Source organism: Oryx dammah, unplaced genomic scaffold, assembly GCF_014754425.2.
Source record: "Oryx dammah isolate SB20612 unplaced genomic scaffold, SCBI_Odam_1.1 HiC_scaffold_28, whole genome shotgun sequence".
In the NCBI taxonomy this organism is placed as follows: Eukaryota; Metazoa; Chordata; class Mammalia; order Artiodactyla; family Bovidae; genus Oryx; species Oryx dammah.
In genome coordinates, this window is record NW_024070212.1 from 85,398,298 (window position 1) to 85,422,252 (window position 23,955).

General features: G+C 36.9%; 1 protein-coding gene across 3 annotated transcripts in view; it reads left to right on the forward strand.

The window, feature by feature from the left end:
- The window catches only part of OMA1 (OMA1 zinc metallopeptidase), a 63,457-nt gene that overhangs the window by 30,968 nt on the left and 8,534 nt on the right, over positions 1-23,955 (forward strand). For all 3 annotated transcript variants that reach the window (XM_040232749.1, XM_040232748.1, XM_040232747.1), the window contains exon 8: positions 12,799-12,948. In XM_040232749.1, the coding sequence (XP_040088683.1) occupies positions 12,799-12,948 (150 nt within the window). The remainder of the gene's footprint in view (positions 1-12,798; positions 12,949-23,955) is intronic.

The window sequence follows — 23,955 nt, forward strand, 5'->3', positions numbered from 1 at the left end:
AAAGGACAGAAATGGTAGGGACCTAACAGAAGCAGAAGATATTAAGAAGAGGTGGCAAGAATACACAGAAGAACTGTACAAAAAAGATCTTCACAACCCAGATAATCACGATGGTGTGATCACTCACCTAGAGCCAGACATCCTGGAAAGCAAAGTTAAGAGGGCCTTAGGAAGCATCACTACAAACAGAGCTAGTGAAGGTGATGGAATTCCAGTTGAGCTATTTCAAATCCTAAAAGATGATGCTGTGAAAGTGCTGCACTCAATAGGCCAGCAAATTTGGAAAACTCAGCAGTGGCCACAGGACTGGAAAATGTCAGTTTTCATTTCAATCCCAAAGAAAGACAAGGCCAAAGAATGCTCAAACTACCACACAATTACACTCATCTCACATGATAGCAAAGTAATGCTCAAATTTCTCCAAGCCAGGCTTCAACAGTATATGAACCATGAACTTCCAAATGTTCAAGCTGGTTTTAGAAAAGGCAGAGGAACCAGAGATCAAATTGCCAACATCCGTTGGATCATTGAAAAAACAAAAGAGTTCCAGAAAAACATCTCCTTCTGCTTTATTGACTATGCCAAGGGCTTTGACTGTGTGGATCACAACAAACTGGAAAATTCTTAAGAGATGGGAATACCAGACCACCTGACCTGCCTCCTGAGAAGTCTTATGCAGGTCAAGAAGCCACAGTTAGAACTAGACATGGAACAACAGACTGGTTCTAAATTGGGAAAGGAGTTTATCAAGGCTGTATATTGTCACGCTGCTTATTTAACTTCTATGCGGAATACATCATGAGAAATGTTGGACTGGATGAAGCACAAGTTGGAATCAAGATTGCAAGGAGAAATACCAATAACTTCAGATATGCAGATGACACCACCCTTATGGCAGAAAGCGAAGAAGCACTAAAGAGCCTCTTGATGAAAGTGAAAGAGGAGAGTGAAAAAAATTGGCTTAAAACTCAACATTTAGAAAACGAAGATCATGGCATCTGGTCCCATCACTTCATGGCAAATAGATGGGGAAACAGTGGAAACAGTGACAGACTTTATTTTTGGGTGCTTTAAACTCACTGCAGATGGTGACTGCAGCCATGAAATTAAAAGACGCTTACTCCTTGGAAGAAACGTTATGACCAACCTAGATAGCATATTAAAAAGCAGAGACATTGCTTTGTCAACAAAGGTCCATGTAGTCAAAGCTATGGTTTTTCCAGTAGTCATGTATGGATGTGAGAGTTGGACTATAAAGAAAGCTGAGTGCTGAAGAATTGATGCTTTTGAACTGTGGTGTTGAAGAAGACTCTTGAGCGTCCCTTGGACAGCAAGGGGATCCAACCAGTCCAACCTAAAGGAAATCAGTCCTGAATATTCATTGGAAGTACTGATGGTGAAACTGAAACTCTCAGTACTTTGGCCATCTAATGTCAAGAACTGACTCATCGGAAAAGACCCTGATGCTAGGAAAAATTGAAGGCAGGAAGAGAAGAGTATAATAGAATAAGATGGTTGGATGGCATCACTGACTCAATGGACATGAGTTTGAGTAAACTCCAGGAGTTGTTGATGGACAGGGAGGACTGGTGTGCTGCAGTCCACGGGGTCGCAAAGAGTCAGTTCTGAGTAACTGAACTGAACTGAACCTTGATGGTCAGTTTGAATATCCAGAACTTGACTCTTATTTGTTGCGTGTGTCCTCTTTTTGGACACTGATGCATCAGACTCCGTTGGCTTCTTGCCACTTAATAGTCAGATCACATAATTCTCTTATTCCTAATCCTTTCTTTTTCAAGCAACCTTTTGATTATAGTCTGGCTTCCTTTGCCTGGACTGCCTTGCCTGCGAGGGAGAGAACATGCCGACTTGAGGACACAAATGCCCTGTGCCCTTGTAGTTTGGGTAGTTATAGTTACTGCTGTCACCTAATAAGTTGGCATTCTAATTTTACGTCAGTCTAGTGAGCTTGGTTAATGGAAACTGTTCCTGAAAGATGGATCTATTGGTCATGTGCTGTCCCATTGGATTTATGAGCTTTTAAGGCCAAGGGCTAAATAGAAATATGGAAAATCCATTAGAATCAAGTTACTCAAGATGCCTCTTTCATGGTAAGCAGCTTCTCTCCTCTAGAGACACTCCGTGTCTACTCTGCTATTGGCTGTGAGTTTGTTTTTTATATTTGCATTCTTATAGTTGTAGTTTTAATATTTCATTTAATTTTTATAAAAATTAAAAAATTTAAATTGTCATTACAGAAATAGCCAGAATGACAAATACAGTTGTAAAAACTGGTAGAACTAAGGTGTCCTAAACACAGAGTAACAGCTAACTGTCCAGCTGACAAAAAGATAGCCCAATTTTGTTGTGTGTGTTTATTCATTTGTCCCTGTAAAAACAATTTGACACTTTATAGTCATTTACAGAAATGACTTTTGTTTATTTTATTTCACAAAAAGCTGTATCATGTTCATATATTTTTTGAGTATCTGTTTCTTAAATATGAGAAAGAAAAGTAGTTTTCTTTCATTTGTGCTGAGCTAGGGGACAGCCTCGTGATTATTTTTGATTGTCATACTGACTGTGGAGGTAGGATTGCTGGTGTTTAATGGCCATGCAGTGGGCAGGGATCTTAAATACCCTGTAGTGGCCCAGAGAGCTCCCCAGAATGAGGTATTGTCCAGCCCCCAAATCTTGAAAGTGCCCGTCTTAAGAAACATAGTTGGCTGATTTCTGCCAGTGATCTGAATAACTGTGCACATAGCACCATCTAGTGGGGCAATATCAATAGGTAAGAAGCAAACCCTCCTTTCATAGCAGGAATGAGAAAATTAAAAAATCTGAACTCTCTGTAAAATGATGTTATAGAATCCCAGATTTTTGAAGCAGGAAGGAAAACTGGAGATAATCTGATCCATCCTCTCCTTTTACAGATTAGAAAATTAGGGCCCAAAGAAGTGCAGTGATTTGTCCAGTAACATACGTGTGTGTGTGCACGCGTGCTAAGTCGTTTCAGTGGTGTCCAACTCTGCGATCCTATGGACTGTAGCCCACCAGGCTCCTCTATCCATGGAGTTCTTCAGGCAAGAATAACGGAGTGGGTTCCCTTGTTATGGGCTTCCCAGGTGGCACTAGTGGTGAAGAACCCGCCTGTCAGTGCAAGAGATGAAGCAGACGCAGGTTCAGTCCCTGGGTCGGGAAGATCAAGGGCATGGCAACCCACTCCAGTATTCTTGCTGGAGAATCCTGTGGGCAGAGGAGCCTGGTGGGCCGCAGTCCATAGGGTCGTAGAGTTGGACACAGCTGAAGCAACTTAGCGTGCAGTTAGTATTAGAGCAAGAGCCAGGGCCAGAATTCAGGTCCCAGTTTTCCAGGTTGGTAATCTGAGCCTTTCACATAGCAGACTGACTATTTTTGTGTCCTATCTTGTGTTAAAGTCTTATGTTTTTAGTGATTTATTTAAGAAAGAAAAAATAATAAATGAGAACATCTCATTTACTAGGTATGCCATGAAGTAAGCTCCCATAATGCATGTATTATAGATTACATCTTATTTTGAACCTGATTATTTCACTTAGAGAAATGAGACAAGCTGTTGTGATTTCATTTAATTTTTTTTTTTAGTTGCTCCGATTTCAGCACAAATTTTTGAATCTCATAAAACTTTTTAGGATAAATAAATAAATGCATGAAAATTTATTAAAATTATGTAGAATTGACATGTTGGCAATCAAAAATGCAGAAAACTGAAATGAAATGAATTATAAAATAATGGAAGTTGTCATTTTTCCTCTTTGTTAGGGTACATAAAATTGATTTTGATAAGTCTTTTTTTTTCTTTTTAAGTGAGTGAGATTGGCACATATTGAGAATAGTTTAGCAATAACCATCCCAGGACTATGTCACATTTAGTTGGAGAAGAGCCATTTTAAATTATTGACTGGAAAATGTTGTTTAAACAGGAAGTGGGTTATAAGGTGAGCTTTAACAAGTGGTATGATATTGGGAAAAGGAACCTGTAAGAGCCTGAAATAAAGTGAGACATCCTGGTAGACAATGATGATAATGGTAGTGATGGAAACAATGATGATGATTTTTGACAACAGTGATAATAATAGTTCACATTTCTTTATGTATTGCTCATGTTCTGAGTGTTTTTAAATATGCTACCTCTTTTAATCTTCATAGCAATCCTGTGAAGTACAATTATTCTCTCATTTTTATGGATGAAACTGAGGGATGGAGAAAGCAAGTAACTTGTCAAAGGGCTCACAGATAGTAAAGTTTTCCCCTCCTACTTCTGAAATGGAATTTTTTAATAATATTGGGTTGGCCAAAAGTTTTGCTCTGTAAGATAGTATGGAATAACTCAAACAAACTTTTGGTCAACCCAATACTTTAACCTGCTAGGAACAGTTTTGGACATCTGTCCTGTTGTCCATAAAATGACCATTTTTATATGTTTTCAGTGCCTTTAAATTTAATTTTAAAATAGCCTCAGTGTATTCTTCTACATCTAAGAATCCAATTACCCTTCTGCTACAGTTCTTTATAGTGTTATCTCAGATGGCTGTTTTATCTACCACATGTCTATGTAGAATACAGGGGAGAATGCCAGAATGACTCGGACAAGTCTAGGGTGTTATTGCCATTCCAAAGAAAAATTCAGAACTGCTAGTGTCAGAATTTACCTCTTAGAGAACATGATATCTGGCAGGAGTTTGGTTGGAGAGTCTAGGTGAATAGAAAGAGCAAGATTTAGAGATACTTTTCTTCTGCCCCATTTCTCTTTCTCTCTTCCTCTGGGACTTATATAATGTATAAATTGGTCTGCTGATAGGTAATATCGTATAAATTCCTTAAGCTTTCTTCACGCTATTATTTTTGGTTGGTTTTTTTACTTCTCTGACGAGATGATTTCTAATGCCTCGTCTTCGAGTTCACTGATCCTTTCTGGATCTAGTCTGATGTTGAATACCTCTACTGAAATTTTTCAGTTTATTTATAGTATTCTTCAGTTCCAAGATTTCTGTTTGGTACTCTAGTAATTTCTATCTCTTGGCTGCAATTCATGCATTTCTCCTGACCTTGATAAGCAGCTTTATGGTGGCTGGTTTGAATTCTCTATCAGGTAAATCACACATCAGTATCATTAGGGTTGATTTCTGGAGATTTAGCTTGTTCCTTCAGGACTCATTTCCCCATTTCTTCATTTCTCTTGACTTATTGTATTGGTATCTTCACAATGGAAAAAACAACCACTTCTTTCAGTCTTCACAGACTGGCCTCAAACAGGAGGAGGTCTTTGCTGATCAGCCCAGCCAGAGACTTAGGGCAACCTCGCAAACATTCAGGCCAGTCTGAATCTGTCGTTGGTCTTCATGCTCCCCAGGCATCTAAAGTATTCTAGAGTCTATCCGTGCCCTTAGATAGGTGTGACAGTGGCTAGTCCCTTGGGCAGCTCCTAGAAAGGTAGGAACATTACATGTGTGGTTCACCTCCTGCTGCCCCAGGGCACTGGGATTTTTGTTGTTGTTGTTTATGTGGTGTATCACATTGATTTATTTGTGGATATTGAAAAATCCTTGCATCCCTGGGATAAATCCCACTTGATCATAGTCAATGATCTTTTCAATGTATTGTCGGATTCAGTTTGCTAGTATTCTGTTGAGGATTTTTGCATCATGTTCATCAGTGACATTGGCCTGTAATTTTTGTGTATATGTGAGATCTTCATCTAGTTTTTGGTGTCAAGGTGATACTGGCCTTGTAGAATGAATTAGGAAGTGTTCCTTCCTCTTTGGTTTTTGGGCATAGTTTCAGAAGTATAAGTGTTAACTCTTCTCTATGTTTTTGGTAGAATTCACCTGTGAAGCCCTCTAGTTCTGGACTTTTGTTTGTTGGGCATTTTAAAATTATTAATTCAATTTCATTACTGGTAATATATTTTTTGTTTCTTCCTGGTTCAATCTCGGGAAATTGTACCTTTCTAAGAATTTGTTCATTTCTTCCAGGTTGTCTATTTTATTGGCATATAGTTATGATCATTTGTATTTCTGTGATATTGATTGTAGCTTTCCCTTTTTCATTTCTAATTTTATTGATTTGAGCCCTGTCCTCCCCTTTTTTTTTCTTGAGTCTGGCTAAAGTTTTATCAGTTTGTTAATTTTTTCAAAGAGCTAGCTCTTAGTTTCATTGTTTTTTTTTTCCCCCATTCTTTTTGTTTTATTGCTGTTTCTTTCCTTCTACTAACTTTGGGTTTGGGGTTTTATTCCCCTTTCTCTGGTTTCTTTATGTGTAAGTCAGAGTTGTTTATTTGAGAGTTTTCTTGTTTCTTGAGGTAAGTGTGAATCACTATAAATGGCCCTGTTAGAACTGCTTTTGCTCTGTCCCATAGGTTTTGGTTCATTGTATTTTCATTTTCACTTATCTCTAGATATTTTTTGATTTCCTCTGTGATTCTTCAGTGATCCATTGGTTGTTTAGTAGCATAGTGTTAGACCTCTACTAAAACAGTATATTTTTAAACAGTCAAAGAATTTAAAGAAGAAATCACAAGGAAAATTAATAAATATAGAGATGAATGAAAATGAAAACAATATATCCCAAGTTAGCTCTCAAATATACAAGCTAACTTTACAACTTAGCTAGAAAAAGAATAGACTAAACTCAGAGCTAGTAGAAGGAAATTTTAAAAAGATGAGAGTGGGGATAAATTAAATAGAGAATAGAAAAACAACAGAGAAAAATCAACAAAACCAAAATTTTGTTCTCTGAAAAGATAAAATTGACAAATCATGAACTAGCTGGACTAATAAAAATATAAAGATGAGTCAGATTACTAAAATCAGAAATGAACTTGGGGACACTTTTACTGATTTTATAGAAATAAAAAGATTATAATAGTGTGCTGTGAACAATTGTTTGCCCCAGATTGGATAGCCTAGATGAAATGGACAAATTCCTAGAAACACGAAACCTACCAAGACTAGATCATGGAGAAATAGAAAGTCTGAATAGACCTATAACTACTGGTGCCAGTGGTAAAGAACCTGCCTGCCGTTGCAGGAGACGTAAGAGACAGTTCGATCTCTGAATTGGGAAGATTCCCTGGGGGAGGGCATAGCAACCCACTCCAATATTCTTGCCCAGAAAATCCCATAGACAAAGGGTCCTGGTGGTCTACAGTCCATGGGGTCGCAAATAGTTGGACATGACTGAAGTGCCTTAGTACACATAACTAGTAATTAGATTGAGTCAATGATCAGAATCTTCCAACAGAGTGAAGTCTTAGATCTGATAGCATCAATGATGAATTCTGCCAAATATTTAAAGAAGAATTAATATCAGTACTTCTCAAATTTCCTAATAAGATTGAAGAGGAGAGAAAACTTACTTATCTGTGAAACCAGTGTAATCCTAATATCAAAGCCAGACAAAGACGAACTACAAGAAAAGAATATCCCATATGAACATCGGTGCAAAGATTCTCAAAAGAATACTAGCAAATAGAATTCAGAAGCCTATTACAAGGATTATACACTGTGGCAAAATGAGATTTATCCCTGGAATGCAAGAATGGGTCAATATACAAAAATTAATCAATGATATGCTATTATCAACAAAATGAAGGAAAAAAGCTGTGTGATTATCTTAATTGATACAGAAAAAACGTTTGACAAAATTCAGCACCCTTTCATGATAAGGAATAGGCAACAAAATAGACACAAAGAAAACTGTATCACTGCAATGAAAACCATACGTGAAAAACACACAGCAGCAAAGACTGAAAACTTTTCCTTTAAGATCAAGAACAAGACAGGGATGCCCACTCTCACTTCCATTCAACATAGTAGTAGTGGAACGTTTAGCCAGAAAAAGAAAAAGAAATAGAAAGCATCCAAATTAGAAAAGAAGAAGTAAAGTTACTTCTGTTTGCAGATGATATGATCATGTGTGTAGAAAATCCTAAAGACTCTACCAAAAAAGTTGTTTAAACTAATAAGTAGCAGACTACAAAATCAGCATACACAAACCAGTTGTATTTCTATTCATGAACAGTGAATAATCTAAAAAGGAAAACTGCAAAAATAATTCCATTTGTAATAGCACCCGTAAGAGTAAAAGACTTGGGAATTAACTAAGCAGGGAAAAGGCTTGTACGGTGAAAACTACAAAACATTTCTGGAACAACTTAAAGAAGACGTGAATGAATGGAAAAACATCCTGTGCTTATGGATTGTGCAACCTAATATTGCTAAAATGTCAGTACCCAAACCAATCTACAAATTCAGTGTGATCTCTGTAAAAATGCCAGTGATTTTTTTTTTTTTTTTGAGAAATACAAAAACCCATCCTAGAGACTTCTGTGGTGATCCAGTGGCTAAGAGTCCACATTTCCACTGCAGGGGTTTTAGATTCAGTCCCTGATCAGGGAAGTTCCACATGCCACATGACATGGCCAAAAAAAGAAAAAAGAGAAAAACCTATCCTAAAATTCATATACAGTCTTGAGGAACCAAACAGCCAAAACAACCTTGAAAAAGAACAAAACTTGAAGACTCATGGTTCCTGATTTCAAAACTTGCTGTACAAGTGTGCAGTAGTCCAAGCAGTGTGGTGTTAGTATGAAAGACTTATAGACCAGTAGAATAGAGTAGATAGCCCAGAATTAAACCATCATGCATATAGTCAAATGATTTTTTGTCAAAAGTGGAAAATGGGTAAAGGACAATCTTTTCAGGAAATAATTCTTAAAAAAGGATCAGTTCAGTCCCGTCCGACTCTCTGCGACCCCGTGGACTGCATCACACCAGGCTTCCCTGTCCATCACCAGCTCCTGGAGCTTTCTCAAACTCATGTGCATCGAGTCAGTGATGCCATCCAACCATCTCATCCTCTTTTGTCCCCTTTTCCTCTCGCCTTCAGTCTTTCCCAGCATCGGGGTCTTTTCCAATGAGTCAGTTCTTTGCATAAGTATTGGAGTTTCAGCTTCAGCATCAGTCCTTCCAGTGAATATTCAGGACTGATTTCCTTTAGGATGGACTGGTTGGATCTCTTTGCGGTCCAAGGGACTCTCAAGAGTCTTCTCCAGCACCACAGTTCAAAAGCATCAATTCTTTATCACTCAGCTCTCTTTGTAGTCTGACTCTCACATCCATATATGACTACTGGAAAAACCATAGCTTTGACTGTATGGACCTTTGTCAGTAAAGTAATGTCTCTGCTTTTTAATATGCTGTCTAGGCTTGTCATACCTTTTATTCCAAGGAGTAAGCATCTTTTAATTTCATGGCTGCAGTCGCCATCTGTAGTGATTTTGGAGCCTAAGAAAATAAAGTCTGTCACTGTTTCCATTGTTTTCCCATCTATTTGTCATGAAGTGGCAAATGGGTTTAGATGCCATGATCTTAGTTTTCTGAATGTTGAGGTTTCAGCCAACTTTTTCACTCTCCTCTTTAACTTACATCAAGAGGCTCTTTAGTTCCTCTTCACTTTCTGCCATAAGGGTGGTGTCATCTGCATATCTGAGGTTATTGATATTTCTCCCTGCAATCTTGATTCCAGCTTGTGCTTCATCGAATCCAGCATGAAGCATAATGTACTCTACGTATAAGTTAAGTAAGCAGGGTGACAATACGCAGCTTTGATGTATTCCTTTCCAAATTTGGAATCAGTCCATTGTTCCATGTCCAGTTCTAACTGTTGCTTCTTGACCTGCATACAGATTTCTCCACAAAAAAGTGGAGCTGGACCTTTATTAACACTGTATACAAAAACTAACTTGGACCTAAGTGTAAGACCTAAAACAAAAACTCTTAGAAAAAAAGCACAGTGCCAAACCCTTCACAACATTGGTTTTGGTAATGATTTCTTAGATATAACTCCAAAGGCACCATTGACAAGAGAAAAAGTAGACAAATTGGACTTCATGAAAATTTAAAAAAAATTGCATCAAAAGACACCATTCACAGAATGTTAGTTGCTCTGTTGTGTCCAACTCTTTGTGACCCTATGGGCTGTAGCCCGCCAGGCCCCTCTGTCTGTGGAATTTTCCAGGCTAGAATACTGGAGTGGGTTGCCATTTCTTTCTTCAGGCAATCATCCCAACCCAGGCATTGAACCTGGGGCTCCTGCATTTCAAGCAGATTCTTCACCACCTGAGCCACCAGGGAAGCCCTATCCCCAGAGTAAAAAGAGACAACTCACAGAATGGGAGGAAATATTTGCAAATCATGTATCTGATAAGGGATTAACATCTGAATATATAGAGAACTTCTAAAATTCAACAACAATAAAAACTTGATTCAAAAATGGGCAAAAGACTTGAATAGACATTTCTCCAGAGAAGAACTATGTGAATTGCCAATAAGCACATGGAAAGATGTTCAACACCACTGATAATTAGGGAACTGCAAGTTAAAACTGCAATGAGATACTACTTCACATTCATTAGCAAAGCTCTTATCAAAATAACATAAAATAACAGGCATTGGCGAGGATATGAAGAAATTGGATGGAAATGTAAAATGGTCCAGACACCATGGAAATGAAATGTTGGTTTCTGAAAAAATTTTAAAATAAAATTACCATATGATCCAGCAACTTCACTTATGGGTATATTCCCTGGAAGATTGAAAGCTCAGTCTTGAAAAGATATTTGTACACCCATGTTCATAGCAACATTTTCCACAATAGCTAATGTGGAAGCAACCCAAGTACCCACTGACTGTTGAATGGATAAACAAAATGTGGTACATACATACAATGAGATATCATCCAGCCTTAAAAAGGCAGAAAATTCTATAATATGCTATAACACGGATGAACCTTGAGGACATTATGCCCAGTGAAATGCCAGGTGTAAAAAGACAAATATTGTGTGATTCCACTTATTTGAGGTATTTTAAGAGTAGTCAAAGTCTTAAAGACAGGAATTGTAATAGTAGTTGCCTGGGGCTGAGGGGAGGGAAGAATGGAGGTTATTGTTTAATAGGTACGGAGTTTCAGTTTCACTAGATGAAAAGAGTTATGAGTCTAGCTATGGGTACAGATGACTGTACAACAGTGTGAATGTATTCAGTACCACTGAGCTGTATGCTTAAAAGTGGTTAAGATGGTCAAATTTGGTATATGTATTTTACCACAATAAAAAAAGAATGGTGTTGCTTTAAACATTGACCAAAACTTACTTGAATTTCAAATTTTTTTTCTTTCCATTTTCCGAGTATTTAAAAATGGCTTTAATGGTGCTTATTAAAAATGGTGTGGCATAGATGCTGACTGTCTAAGTTAGCATACAGTGTTCTTTGTTTGTCTTTGTGTGTGTCGCAGTTGCACTGTTTTAAGGCTGATAGCACATTAAGGCTTTTGATAGCACATTTTAGTCAATACAGTGTAATTTTAAAAATAATTTTAATCAAAAGTAAAACTGGTTGGGAAATACAATATAATCACATTTCTCCCAGATACTTTTTATAGGAAAAATAAGTTAAGAAGTGTGAAAAATTGAATAGGTTTATAATAATATTTACTAAATCACCTTATGTAGGATTTAGAAAATAAATTTTAGTATAAAATTAATATACTTTAATACATTTCAGAAATAAAAGTCTTGCTCCTCCTACATCATCAAACACCCCATTTATCTCTTAGGGTAGCTACTATTAATGTTTCTTAAATAGCTTTCCAGAAATGATCTATGAATAGATAAGTATTATGTATATGAATATATGATGGAATTGTACACATGTGTACACAAAATCTATATACCCCATCTTTTTTTTAAAGATTCATTTTCTATGAGGTGTTTTGAATGGCTTAAATATGTTCTTCAGTAAGTTCAAGGAAAAGTAGACAAATTGATGTGTAAGTTAAAACTATAACTGTCTTTAACAGAAAACAACAAAATTCTGTAAAGCAATTATCCTTCAACTAAAAAGTAAATAAATATAAAAAATACATTACTCATACATTCATAAATGTTCACTTCAAGTGGATTGACGAGGTAAATGTAAACAGATGTATTAAAAAAATCATAGAGTAATATCTCTGATTTCAAACTTGTGAAATCCTTCTTAAGCATAAATACAATAAAAGAAATTTGTAAAGGAGAAAGTTAAGCTTTAGCCAAAAAAATATCAATAAATAAAACCTATAGTATAGGTTTCAGTTCAGTTCAGTTGCTTAGTATAGGTTTAATATCCTTTAAAAAAGATTTCCAAGAGGGAATGACTGATTTTAAATGTAAATGCATGCTAATAGTAGGTGGAATCAAACAGCATAAAAACATTAACTTTTTTCTGGAGTCAACACTTTAATCTTACATTCTAAAATGCAGAACCATTTTTGTAGTAAGATATAATGCAAATAAAATTGGAATTTCATATAAAAGTGTAACTGTCTTTATTTGAGGTCTTCTAATTATTCTGGTGGTATAGATGGGTAACCTTTCTTTATTATAGTTTGTTAACAGATTAGATTTTAAAATCTTTTTATGAAAACCTAAAAATTTTAATTTGTATGAAAGATTTTTGCCCTCAATATATGTTCTTAATATCCGTCATACTTCTTGGGAGTGGGATTATTGTGAACGTTGTATAGTGGGAAGGGCAAGGGAGGAGGATGCTTTACCATATTGTTTAGAGTTTTTTTTTTTTTTTAAGCAGTGAGCATATTCTACGTTTATTAAAATGATAATGATAAATATTTTTAAGAAATATAATGACATAAAGGTAATTTTAAAATAATGTCCTCATTACTAAGCTTACGTTGTGCTTTTATTAATTTTGGTTTTAGGCCTGTGTGGACGTCAGAGCCAGTTCAGTGTTTTGGCAGCAGATGGAATTTGCAGAAAGCCTCCATGGTCATCCCAAGTTGCCAGAATGGTTATCTACACACCCTTCTCATGGCAATCGAGCTGAGCACTTGGATAGGCTCATACCTCAGGTGAGCTAACGCTACATAAGGCAAGCCTTTATTGTTATGGTATCATTTATTTTTAATACTGTTACTTCTTGTGCCTAGAAAAAGAGCACTAGCCTGTCAACTATTTTTATTACCGTCCGTTTTCAAAGGATTTCACTGAAAAGTAAAAAATCCTGCTAGTCCACAAGTCCTGGTGAATAAATAGCTATGTATAGTTGACTTTTCATGACAGTCAAGGTTTAGCACTTTTAGTATCATACTTTTTAGTTTTAACTGATTTGGTGAAAGTCTAAAAGTCAAGGTATGTTTTTCATCATAGTGATCATAATCTTAGTGAATTAAGCTTATCGTTAAAAATACCAGTTAATGAATTATGTGAAATTTTGGGTTGAGTATTAATTCCAGTAGTGATGCTGGAATTTGTTTTTCTTTTTTTTTTTTTTTTTTAAGGAAAAACAACCCTTCAGATTAGTTTGCTTTCTGGTTATCTCTCTAAAGATAGAATAAAGTATGTGCCGTGTGCTCTTTTTTTTTCCTTTGTAGAATTCATTAATGGATCAAGCTGAAACGGCTTTCTCCCAAGTAGTATTCACTGTCTTCTAAAAATCTTTTGATTTAACATATTCAGAATGTTTTCTGTGCTTTCCACATAGGTACAAAATGAATGTCAGTCATCTCTAAGGCAGCCTACATCCTCTCTTCTGCCTCACTTGCTTAAAAGCAGAATATTCATTACCAATTTAAGAATTAGTCTTGGGCTAATTGCTAAAGGGATAATACAACAGATACAGATATATTTATTATAAACGTCTCTTTAAATATGACTTCAAATTCAGAAGAACAAACATTGAGTACCCACTATAAGAAAGATGCAAAAGAAATAATACATAGTCTTGATATTTTAAGATGTAAGTAAAAAATTATTCTTAATATAATAAGGAATATTATTTATCATAAGAAAAGTAGAATACAATGGTATATATTGTGAAGGAAGAATAACCTTATTACTTGGTGTAGTAATAATAACCTTATTTTGGGGGTAAGCCTCTTATTTGTGGTAAGAAACTACCACAAGATTCATTCATTTATTCATGTGATCACCATTTATTAATATTCATTGCTAATGTACTGTTCTGTGTTGTATTGTGCCGGGGAGTGAGCAAGGAACAAAACAGCCTCTTGTTTTCTTAGAGCTAACATTCTAGGTAAGAAATGCAAATAATAAGCCAACAAACATACATATAGTATGTCAAGCACGTTGCAGAAAAACAAAGCAGATGAAAGGTGGGAGAGAGGCCTGGGCAACAGAAGGTATACTAGTCAATGTTTGTTTGTCAGGGAAGACCTTAATACACAGAATCTGGAAAGAAGCAGGGGAGCAAGTCCTGTGGATATCTGGAGGAAGAGTCTTCAAAGGCTGAGGAAGCAGCTAATGCCCAGGACCGGAAGTGAGACTGTGCTTGCTTGGTATATTCAAGGAATAGCAAGACATTGCGGCTGAAAGGAGTAAGGGAAGGGAGAATGGTTGAGATGTGAGGGGTCTTTTAAACCACTGTAAGGTCTTGATTCTTATTTCAAGTGATATGGGAAGCTAAGTGAGGGCTTTGAGCAGAGGAGGCTTGATCTGGCTCAAGTGTTTTATAGTGATCACTGGGTCTCTTTTGTGGACTATAGGGGAGCAAGGGTGGAATCAGGAAGCCTATTTAAGAGGCTCTTGCAGTAATCCTGGTAAGAGATGATGGAGGCAGAAGAGTGGGAGAGAAATGGTCAGATTTTGGATGTATTTTGAAAAGAATGATGACTGGATTTGTTGATATTTTGAGGTTACTTTATGCCTTTTATGAGCACTGGGTCAGCCAGACATAGGTTATTGAGACCTATCCTAAATACATTTCATTTATACTCTTAACTTTAAGGGAAAAAAAGTGAGAAAGAAAGAGCAGTGAAATTTACTTGATACAATGTGTAGTAGTTATTCACCTTGAGAGAGCATGGGACTGGGAGAATCAGTTTCATAAGTAACTGATTTGTGTTGAAGAGCACTGACTCTGAGAGTCTTCTTAGTGGCACCCCAGACCCAGGAACCTCATACTACCCTGGGAGTGGCTCAACCTATCTCTAAATCCGTAATAACCGTATGGTTTTCTCTTAGAATTTCCTTTGCTTTTTGCTTAATGAAATTCTAAAAATACATGGTTTGCTTAAATTGGGTAATGAGTTCTACCTATCTTTTATCTGAAGCTGGGCGTAAATTCCAGGTCTTTGTTTCATCATCAGATACGTAAGGATCTTTAAAGAAGTAGTAAATGTTCTTTAGAAAAGTCTTTAAAATAATAATGAATTGAGTAGTGAGTATGAAAAAAAAAAAAACAACGGTTGGAGAAACAGATATATTATTTGGAAGCCAGTGACGAAGAAAAAAATTAAGAGATATTTTTCTTCTAAAAATAAACTATTCTAGTTCAGAAGCTTAATTTGAAAACCTCATATAATTTCTTGTATTTTTCCCCCCAAGTGATTAAATTCAATTTGAAGGTAATAAAACTCTACTACAATATTGGGAGTAATTCAGTGGTTGAAGTGAAACTGATAGTACAAGAGTATATTGTTAATTAGAATACATAGTCATAATTCAGAGATAGGAATTCCCTACTATCATAGGTCTAATTTCTGTAATGAAAGAAAACGATTCCTCAGGCAATATATGGGATTATGTGAGTCTGTGTCCTCTTAGAGACTATGTTTTTTGGGTTAGATTTTCTTTAAGGTTTCTTTCCTACTAAAGTGAGGACTGTGTTGGGTTCCACCTAAAGCTCCTGTCCTTTGCCATTTCAGACAGTGATGTACCTCTAAAGGGTGGTTGGGAATATAGCACCAGTGTGCAGAGGTGTCTTGGTCCGAGATGAGGATTTCAAAATCACCAGGAAATGGTGGTAGTTAAAGTGGTGAGAGTGAGTGAGTTCACTTAGGAAGTAAGCAAAGGAAATGCTCCTGGACACTTAGCTGTGTTAGGTAGAGTCCATGCTTAATTGGCAGGAGGAAGAATCTGTAGTAGATTAGGTTTGTAGGAAGAGAAAAGACCAAGAAAGTCAGGAAAATGAGGTTCCTTGGTCCTCTGAGAATACAAATCTTGGTAACTTTGATGTTTTAAAATTTAAGTTATTAATGATTGTATGTTTTTCTTTTTTATTGTTTTCCTGTAGATCATTACAGAAGTGTATTGTCTTACCATAGCATATTAATGTTTATGATGTTTTAAATCTATATTTGATGCATTTTTCAACAAATATTTATTGATTACCTCTTACGTGCTAGATTATAGGTATTGTAGGTGTTGTGACCAAAATAGACAAAATCACCTGCCCGCAGGAAGTTTATTTGGCAGTAAAGGGTGAGAGACAGTGAATAGAATAAGTTAGTAATATACAGAATAAATCACCAATATATTGCATGTTAGTCAGTAATAAGTATAAGGGAGGGAAATAAAGAAGGAGGAATTGTGTATTATCTTGGGCTGCCATAACAAAATCCATAGACTTGGTGGCTTCAGTTCAGTTCAGTTCAGTTGCTCAGTCGGGTCCAACTCTTTGTGACCCCATGAGTCGCAGCGCGCCAGGCCTCCCTGTCCATCACCAACTCCCGGAGTTCACTCAGACTCATGTCCATCGAGTCCGTGATGCCATCCAGCCATCTCATCCTCGGTCGTCCCTTTCTCCTCCTGCCCCTAATCCCTCCCAGCATCAGAGTCTTTTCCAATGAGTCAACTCTTCGCATGAGGTGGCCAAAGTACTGGAGTTTCAGCTTTAGCATCATTCCTTCCAAAGAAATCCCAGGGCTGATCTCCTTCAGAATGGACTGGTTGGATCTTCTTGCAGTCTAAGGGACTCTCAAGAGTCTTCTCCAACACCACAGTTCAAAAGCATCAATTCTTCGGCGCCCAGCCTTCTTCACAGTCCAACTCTCACATCCATACATGACTACTGGAAAAACCATAGCCTTGACTAGACGGACCTTAGTCGGCAAAGTAATGTCTCTGCTTTTGAATATGCTCTCTAGGTTGGTCATAACTTTTCTTCCAAGGAGTAAGCATCTTTTAATTTCATGGCTGCAGTCACCATCTGCAGTGATTTTGGAGCCCCCCAAAATAAAGTCTGACATTGTTTCCACTGTTTCCCTGTCTATTTCCCATTTAGTGATGGGACCGGATGCCATGATCTTCGTTTTCTGAATGTTGAGCTTTAAGCCAACTTTTTCACTCTCCTCTTTCACTTTCATCAAGAGGCTTTTTAGCTCCTCTTCACTTTCTGCCATAAGAGTGGTGTCATCTGCATATCTGAGGTTATTGATATTTCTCCCAGCAATCTTGATTCCAGCTTGTGCTTCTTCCAGCCCAGCGTTTCTCATGATGTACTCTGCATAGAAGTTAAATAAGCAGGGTGACAATATAGGGCCTTGACGTACTCCTTTTCCTATTTGGAACCAGCCTGTTGTTCCATGTCCAGTTCTAACTGTTGCTTCCTGACCTGCATACAGATTTCTCAAGAGGCAGGTTAGGTGGTCTGGTGTTCCCATCTCTTGAAGAATTTTCCACAGTTTATTGTGATCCACACAGTCAAAGGCTTTGGCATAGTCAATAAAGCAGAAATAGATGTTTTTCTGGAACTCTCTTGCTTTTTCCATGATCTAGCTGATGTTGGCAATTTGATCTCTGGTTCCTCTGCCTTTTCTAAAACCAGCTTGAACATCAGGGAGTTCATGGTTCACATATTGCTGGAGCCTGGCTTGGAGAATTTTGAGCATTACTTTACTAGCATGTGAGATGAGTGCAATTGTGCGGTAGTTTGAGCAGTCTTTGGCATTGCCTTTCTTTGGGATTGGAATGAAAACTGACCTTTTCCAGTTAAGCAACAGAAATTAATTTATTCACAGATTTGAAGGCTAAAAGTACAAGATCAGGGTTCTGCCTTAAGCAGCAGAAATACACTTTTCTCAATTCTGAGGGCTGGAAGTTCAATAATAAGGCTCTGGCCCGCTCAGTTTCTGGTCAGGTCTCTCTCCGTGTCTTGTATATAGCTGTCTTCTTGCTGTGTCCCACGTGGTATAGAAAGAGTGGTTGCTGTTTGTGTCTCTTCCTCTTAGGAGGCACTGTTCCATCACAAGGGTCATACCCTCATGACCTCATCTAAACATTACCTCCCAGAGGCCGCATCTCTAAATACTATCACATTGGGAATTAGAGGCTCAACATACGCATTCCTGGATGACACAGTTCATTCCATAGCAGATAGGTAATGTGTGAGCAGAGGTAGTCATGGTTGCTGGAATAGCTGTGTGAAATGGGGTTGGGTCAGAGAAGGTTTCACTGGGAAGAAGGTATTTGAAGGAAGACTTGAAATAAGGGAAAGAGTGAGTCAGGTAGCTTCCTGGGAGGAGGAGTGTCCAGGCAGAGGGAATAGTAAGTACAAGTCCTTGAGCAGGAGTGAGCCAGCTATGTTTGAGGACCAGCAAAGAAACCAATGTAGCTGCTTGGGGTTAAACAAGGGAAGGTGGAGGAAGCAGGTTTTATAGGCCCACCAAAAAAAAAAAAAAGGTGGGGGGCTAGGTTTTGCTCAGAGATAGAGCAGCAGTGGGGGCTTCCCTGGTGGCTCAGTGATACAGAGTCTGCCTGCAGTGCGGGAGTTGAAGGGGACTCAGGTTCCATCCCTGGGTCAGAAAGATCCCCTGGAGGAGGGCATAGCAACACACTCTAGTATTCTTGCCTGGAGAATTCCATGGACTGAGGAGCCTGGTGGGCTACAGTCCATAGGGTCACACAGAGTCAGACATGACTGAAGAGAGCCTCAGTGGAGTGTTTTGAGCTGAGGACTAGAGGAGTAACAGGATCTGTGTTGTATTTGAAAAGAGTGTGATCTACAGCTCCTACAAAACAGTATAATCATGTAATTTTGGAGTGTTTTAGTTTAGTATATTGTTCAGAAAATAAGCCAGTTCCTTTTTGTGTTTTGTTTCTAAATCAAGCCTCTAGATTGGAAGAAAATATCCTTGCTTTTTTAAAAAATGTGAATGCTTAGATAATGCATGTGTAAATGCCTTTAGTTAAATATAGTCCTGTGATCCACTAGTATTTAAAAAGGATAAATAAAGAGTTATAGTAATGATATTATTTGTAGTTAATGATATGGTATGTTATAATTTTATTTACTTGAAATAATCAGTTAAATTTAGGAAACACATACCCCACATATTCCGTTACCATAACAACTTGGGTGAAAAATTGAAGAACAGATGTTATATCAACCTGTTGATGTTTAATAGTATGACAATTTTAAAATTATATTCAAATTTTAAATTTATATGTACCATACATAGTCCTTGAAAGAGATATCTTATTTAATGTTTTTCTGTAAGTATCATTATACTATATGAGTAGATGTTAATAAGAAAAACTGTATAATAACCTGGGGTTGAAATTTACTTGAAGGATTTATTTTACAACTGAAAGCATTTATACTAAATTTTTTTATATTTCTTCTCTCACCAACTCTCTGTCATCCTTTCCTTGGCATGGGGAAGGGGATAGAGAATAATAGAGTATATAGGGAAAGCACTTAATTTGGAATTACTAGTTGTCTGGGGTTACGTTATTATAATTTTGAAAATGATTTATTTTTTAATACTCAGAACTTTCAATGTCAGCTTTATTTGTAAACTGTTTTTTAAATCTTGAGTTTCAAATTTACTACATTTAATTTTTAGGTACAAGAATCACTCAGTGGCAGACCATAAATGCATTCATTTTAATCTCATTTTATTTCAGATTCTTTAAACTTTCAGGAAGCTGGGGATTTTAACTCACGTGTAAATCATTCTTACATATTTATAATTGGACAAAGTAAATGCATAAATCATTAATATTATACATCTCATAAGGAGAAAATATGAGAGTGTTTAACATTGAAGTGAAATGTCGTTGTTGGCCAGTGTACACAAACATACTGTTCACCTTACAGAATTTCCTTTTGTCTGACATGAAGAGTGTTGAGAAGAAGGCAAATATCATAGCAGCTACTGTAATTGAATTGGCCTCTGAATCATATAAAACCAGTAAGCCTGACAGTACCATTGTCTAAAACCTTAAAAAAATATTATGGTGCATTTGATGTGTATCTACTTGAGGCTTAAATGAATGGGCTATTAGAAAAAAATTGCTTTTGGGAGGAAAGGGGAGAAAAGTAATGATATTTTTAGAAAAACATGTTTAAAAAAATGGAGGTGATTTTTTTTTTTCCCCTTGAAATGTCTTGGTTTCTGTTTTCAAAGGAGGCTTTTAGCCTAACCATGAGGCTTCTTTGGCGTTAATTTTTTTCCTGTTCTCTTTCCTTTTTCTTTTTTGAACTTAGTTTATTTTTTGTGCATATGTAATTGCTGTTTTACTTTTTTTTTTTACCTTTACAGATATAGTTCATTTCCTTTTCTGTGGACAAGTATCATTTACAGTGTGTTAAGTTTTCTACAGCTTACAGTGTGGTAAAATAGCTCTAAGGCCATTAAAGACGGAGATAATACCCAAGGATGCACTGGGCAGGACACCAGATGATGTTTACTACCCATTTCAAATTCTTTCACAGTTTTTCTCTCTGTTTCCTATTGTCTTCTGTTAACCTTTCAAGTAGACCCCAGATCAGATCATCCTGTCAGACTAATAAAAAACAACTTCTCTGGGTATTTTTAAGTAGCCACACATTGTATTGTGTTTTCTGTTGTATGGTAACCTTCTATTCTCATTATTTTCTCTTATATTTGTTTCTAGTGAGTTTTTGCACTGAGGTTATTGATAACTAAAATTTCAGGTCTTTTGAAAAGTATATGCTTACCTTCAGAGATTAAGGAAGAGAGTTGGAAATTCAGAGGGTGTAAAGGGACTGCTTTCATATTTCAGGAAAAACATTTAAACCTCTCATGAGCCATTTAGAATTAAAAGATATTGATGCAAAATCAAGGTTGAAGTTATAGAAGTGTAAAAATGACAAAGGAAAAGTGAAGATAGGAAAAAAAAGGTTGTGTTTTTTTTTTAAGAAAAGTTTTTTAGTTTTATTTTTGATGGTAAAAATGTTAAAACATAAAGATAGAGAATAATTTAAATAATTTATGAACCCCCATTTTCACTCACATTCAGTAGTAGTAATTTTTTATACATTTGCTTCGTTTGCCCCTTCTCTTATTTCTTTACCCTGAAGTATTTTAATGCAAAACTTACACATGAGGGCTTTCCCTCCTAATACTTCACTATGTATTTTAGAAAGTAGTACTGTTTTCTTCTGTAATCATACCATCATCATAGCTAAGAAAATTAAGTAATTTCCCCTTAATAAAGTTAAATATCCTTTATATACTCAAATATGGCCCCCAAATATAGTTCTATAATTAGTTTATTCAAAGCATGATCCAACAAATCCATATAGCATTTCCCTGCTTTGTCCCTTAAGTCTGTGATTTTAGAACAGTCTCCCTGCCCTTTGTTTTATTTTTAAACATGTTATTGACGTGTTGAATAAATTTAGACCCACATTCTAGGTTTATCTGATTGTTTCTTTGTGGCCTTGACTAGCTTCTTTTTCTGTATGCTTATAAGTGGAAGTTAAATTTTGGCAAGAATATTTTATAGGTGGTGCAGTTATACTTCATATGGCTTCACATCAGGAGTCTTTTAATCTGGCTGTTCCATGTTCAGTCATGTCGCATTTGATCAGAGGGTCTGGAGGGTGATACTGTAACCCCTCCTTTGGGAATGTGGTTTTCCCCCTCGTAGCCAGCAAGTGATTGTGAGGTGGTGATATGGCACTCTGCCAAAGATCCAGTTCTTCAGCAACCTGAGAAGTGTCTTTAATTGAAGAAATATCCTCCTCTCTCTCCAAAGGCTAAGCTGGTGGTGTCTTCAGAAAGTAAAAGTGTTAGTTGCTTCAGTCGTGTTTGACTCTTTGCGACTTTATGGACTGTAGCCCACCAGGCTCCTCTGTCCACAGAATTCTCCAGGCAAGGATACAAGAGTGGATAGGTAGCCATTTTCTTCTCCCCAGGGCATATTCCCACCTTAGGGATCAAACCCAGGTCTCCTGCATTGCAGGCAGATTCTTTACTGTCTGAGCCAGCAGGTAAGCCCCGTGTGTCTTTAGGAGGAATCTACCTATGTAGAACAGTGAAGAAGGAACTCAGAACAGCCACGTCAGCTCTAATGGAACAAAAGATGTTGCAGGCACATTTTTCTCTTATTTAAGAGTAGATTTAAGACGTAGGTAAGAGAGTTTTTTTTTTTTTTTTCTTTTAAATCACAATGATAATGAGTACATAAGAGTTGAAAGGAAGGTTGGTCACAGATAATTGTATTGATATTTAATAAATAGGTAGTATCTGAGAGTCCTCCATTAATAATACCGCAAAGATCTTCATCTCAACTAAATCTAGCATTAACGACAAAAACCAAAGCCCCCCAAATGCCCATTTTCCTCAAATAAGATAAATTTTAAATAATAGAAAAACTAAAAAAACAAAACCAAATCTCAAATCTCAAGCTAATTTAAAAAATTAACTTCATCAGAGATGCTTCCCTGGTGGCTCAAGTGGTAAACAGTCTTCCTGCCAATGCAGAGGACTTGGGTTTGATCCCTGGGGCAGGAAGATACCCTAGAAGAGGAAATGGCAACTCACTCCGGTATTCTTGCCTGGGAAATCCCATGGACAGAGGAGCCTGGAGTGCTGCAGTCCATGGGGTCACAAAAGAGTTGGACACAACTTAGCTAGTGAGCACATGGAGAGGCAGCACCATGTAAAGCTGCGTGATAAGGCTGATTCAGCTACATGGAAAGTGACAGGAAGAAGAAAGAATGACTTTACAAATGTAAGACAGACCCACTTCAAAAAGTTATTTCACTTGTGAATACTGTAGAGTAGCTGTTGCAAAGAGCAGAACTGATGCTCCAGAGCAAAGACTTATTGATGCTTGGAGATAGAGCAACATACGTAGCACAACCAAATTAAAACATCCGAAGCTAAAAAAAGTGTTTAAAAAATGGAAGAGTATTGAAGACACAAGGAAACCCAAGCTGCATATAACAGTGGTAAGGGTCATTTGTTTTGTCTTTTGACAAGACAAAAGACATTTCTTTAACTTGTTTCTATGTCACATTTTTAATTTAGATAACATTTCTCAGGATAAGTTTTTAGAAGAATCCCAGAGCATCATGCAAGAGAAACCTGACGTGAACAGACGTAGATACATACATTTATCAAATGTTTGCCCTTCATTGCAAAGACAGGCTTTTACAAGATGCCATGGTATAAAGAGAAATTTTAAAAACACTTAAAGAGACTTTGGATCTTACTTTTCAGACTTTGGAGAAGTGTAAGAGTTTAGAGGGGAATGGAACAAAACCAACCAAACAAAAGCCAGTGGAACGTATCCATTTTGCTATGGTGTCTAGCCAAACCAGCTTTTCTTGCTTTTAAGATGGTGTGTGCTCAGTCACTCAGTCGTGTCTGACTCTTTTTGACTCCATAGACTGTAGCCTACCAGGCTCAGCTGTCCATGGAATTTTCCAGGCAAGAATACTGGAGTGGGTTGCCATTTCCTACTCCATGGGATCTTCCTGACCCAGGGATCAAATCCACGTGTCCTGCATTGACAGATTCTCTGCCACTGCACCACCTGGGAAACCCCTTTTATGATGAAAGATCCCTTAATAAATGAAACACATGCAACAAAGTGTCAGTGAAGTACTCAGTAGCAGTAGTACACTTTCCAAATTCACTGATGCTTGAGAATTAGATAAACTATATAGTTTAGCTTGCTATTTAACAATATATAGGATTGTGATTATAGCTTGCACCCTGCTCTTCTTAGAAAACCAAAGATCACGTAAAGAAATTAACAGAGAATCGAGTTGAATAGTACAAAAATAAGATTTAATGGACATTAGAAACTAAATGCTTGGAAACGAGTGTTTATTTTCTTCTTTACTGTGTGCGTGCTTA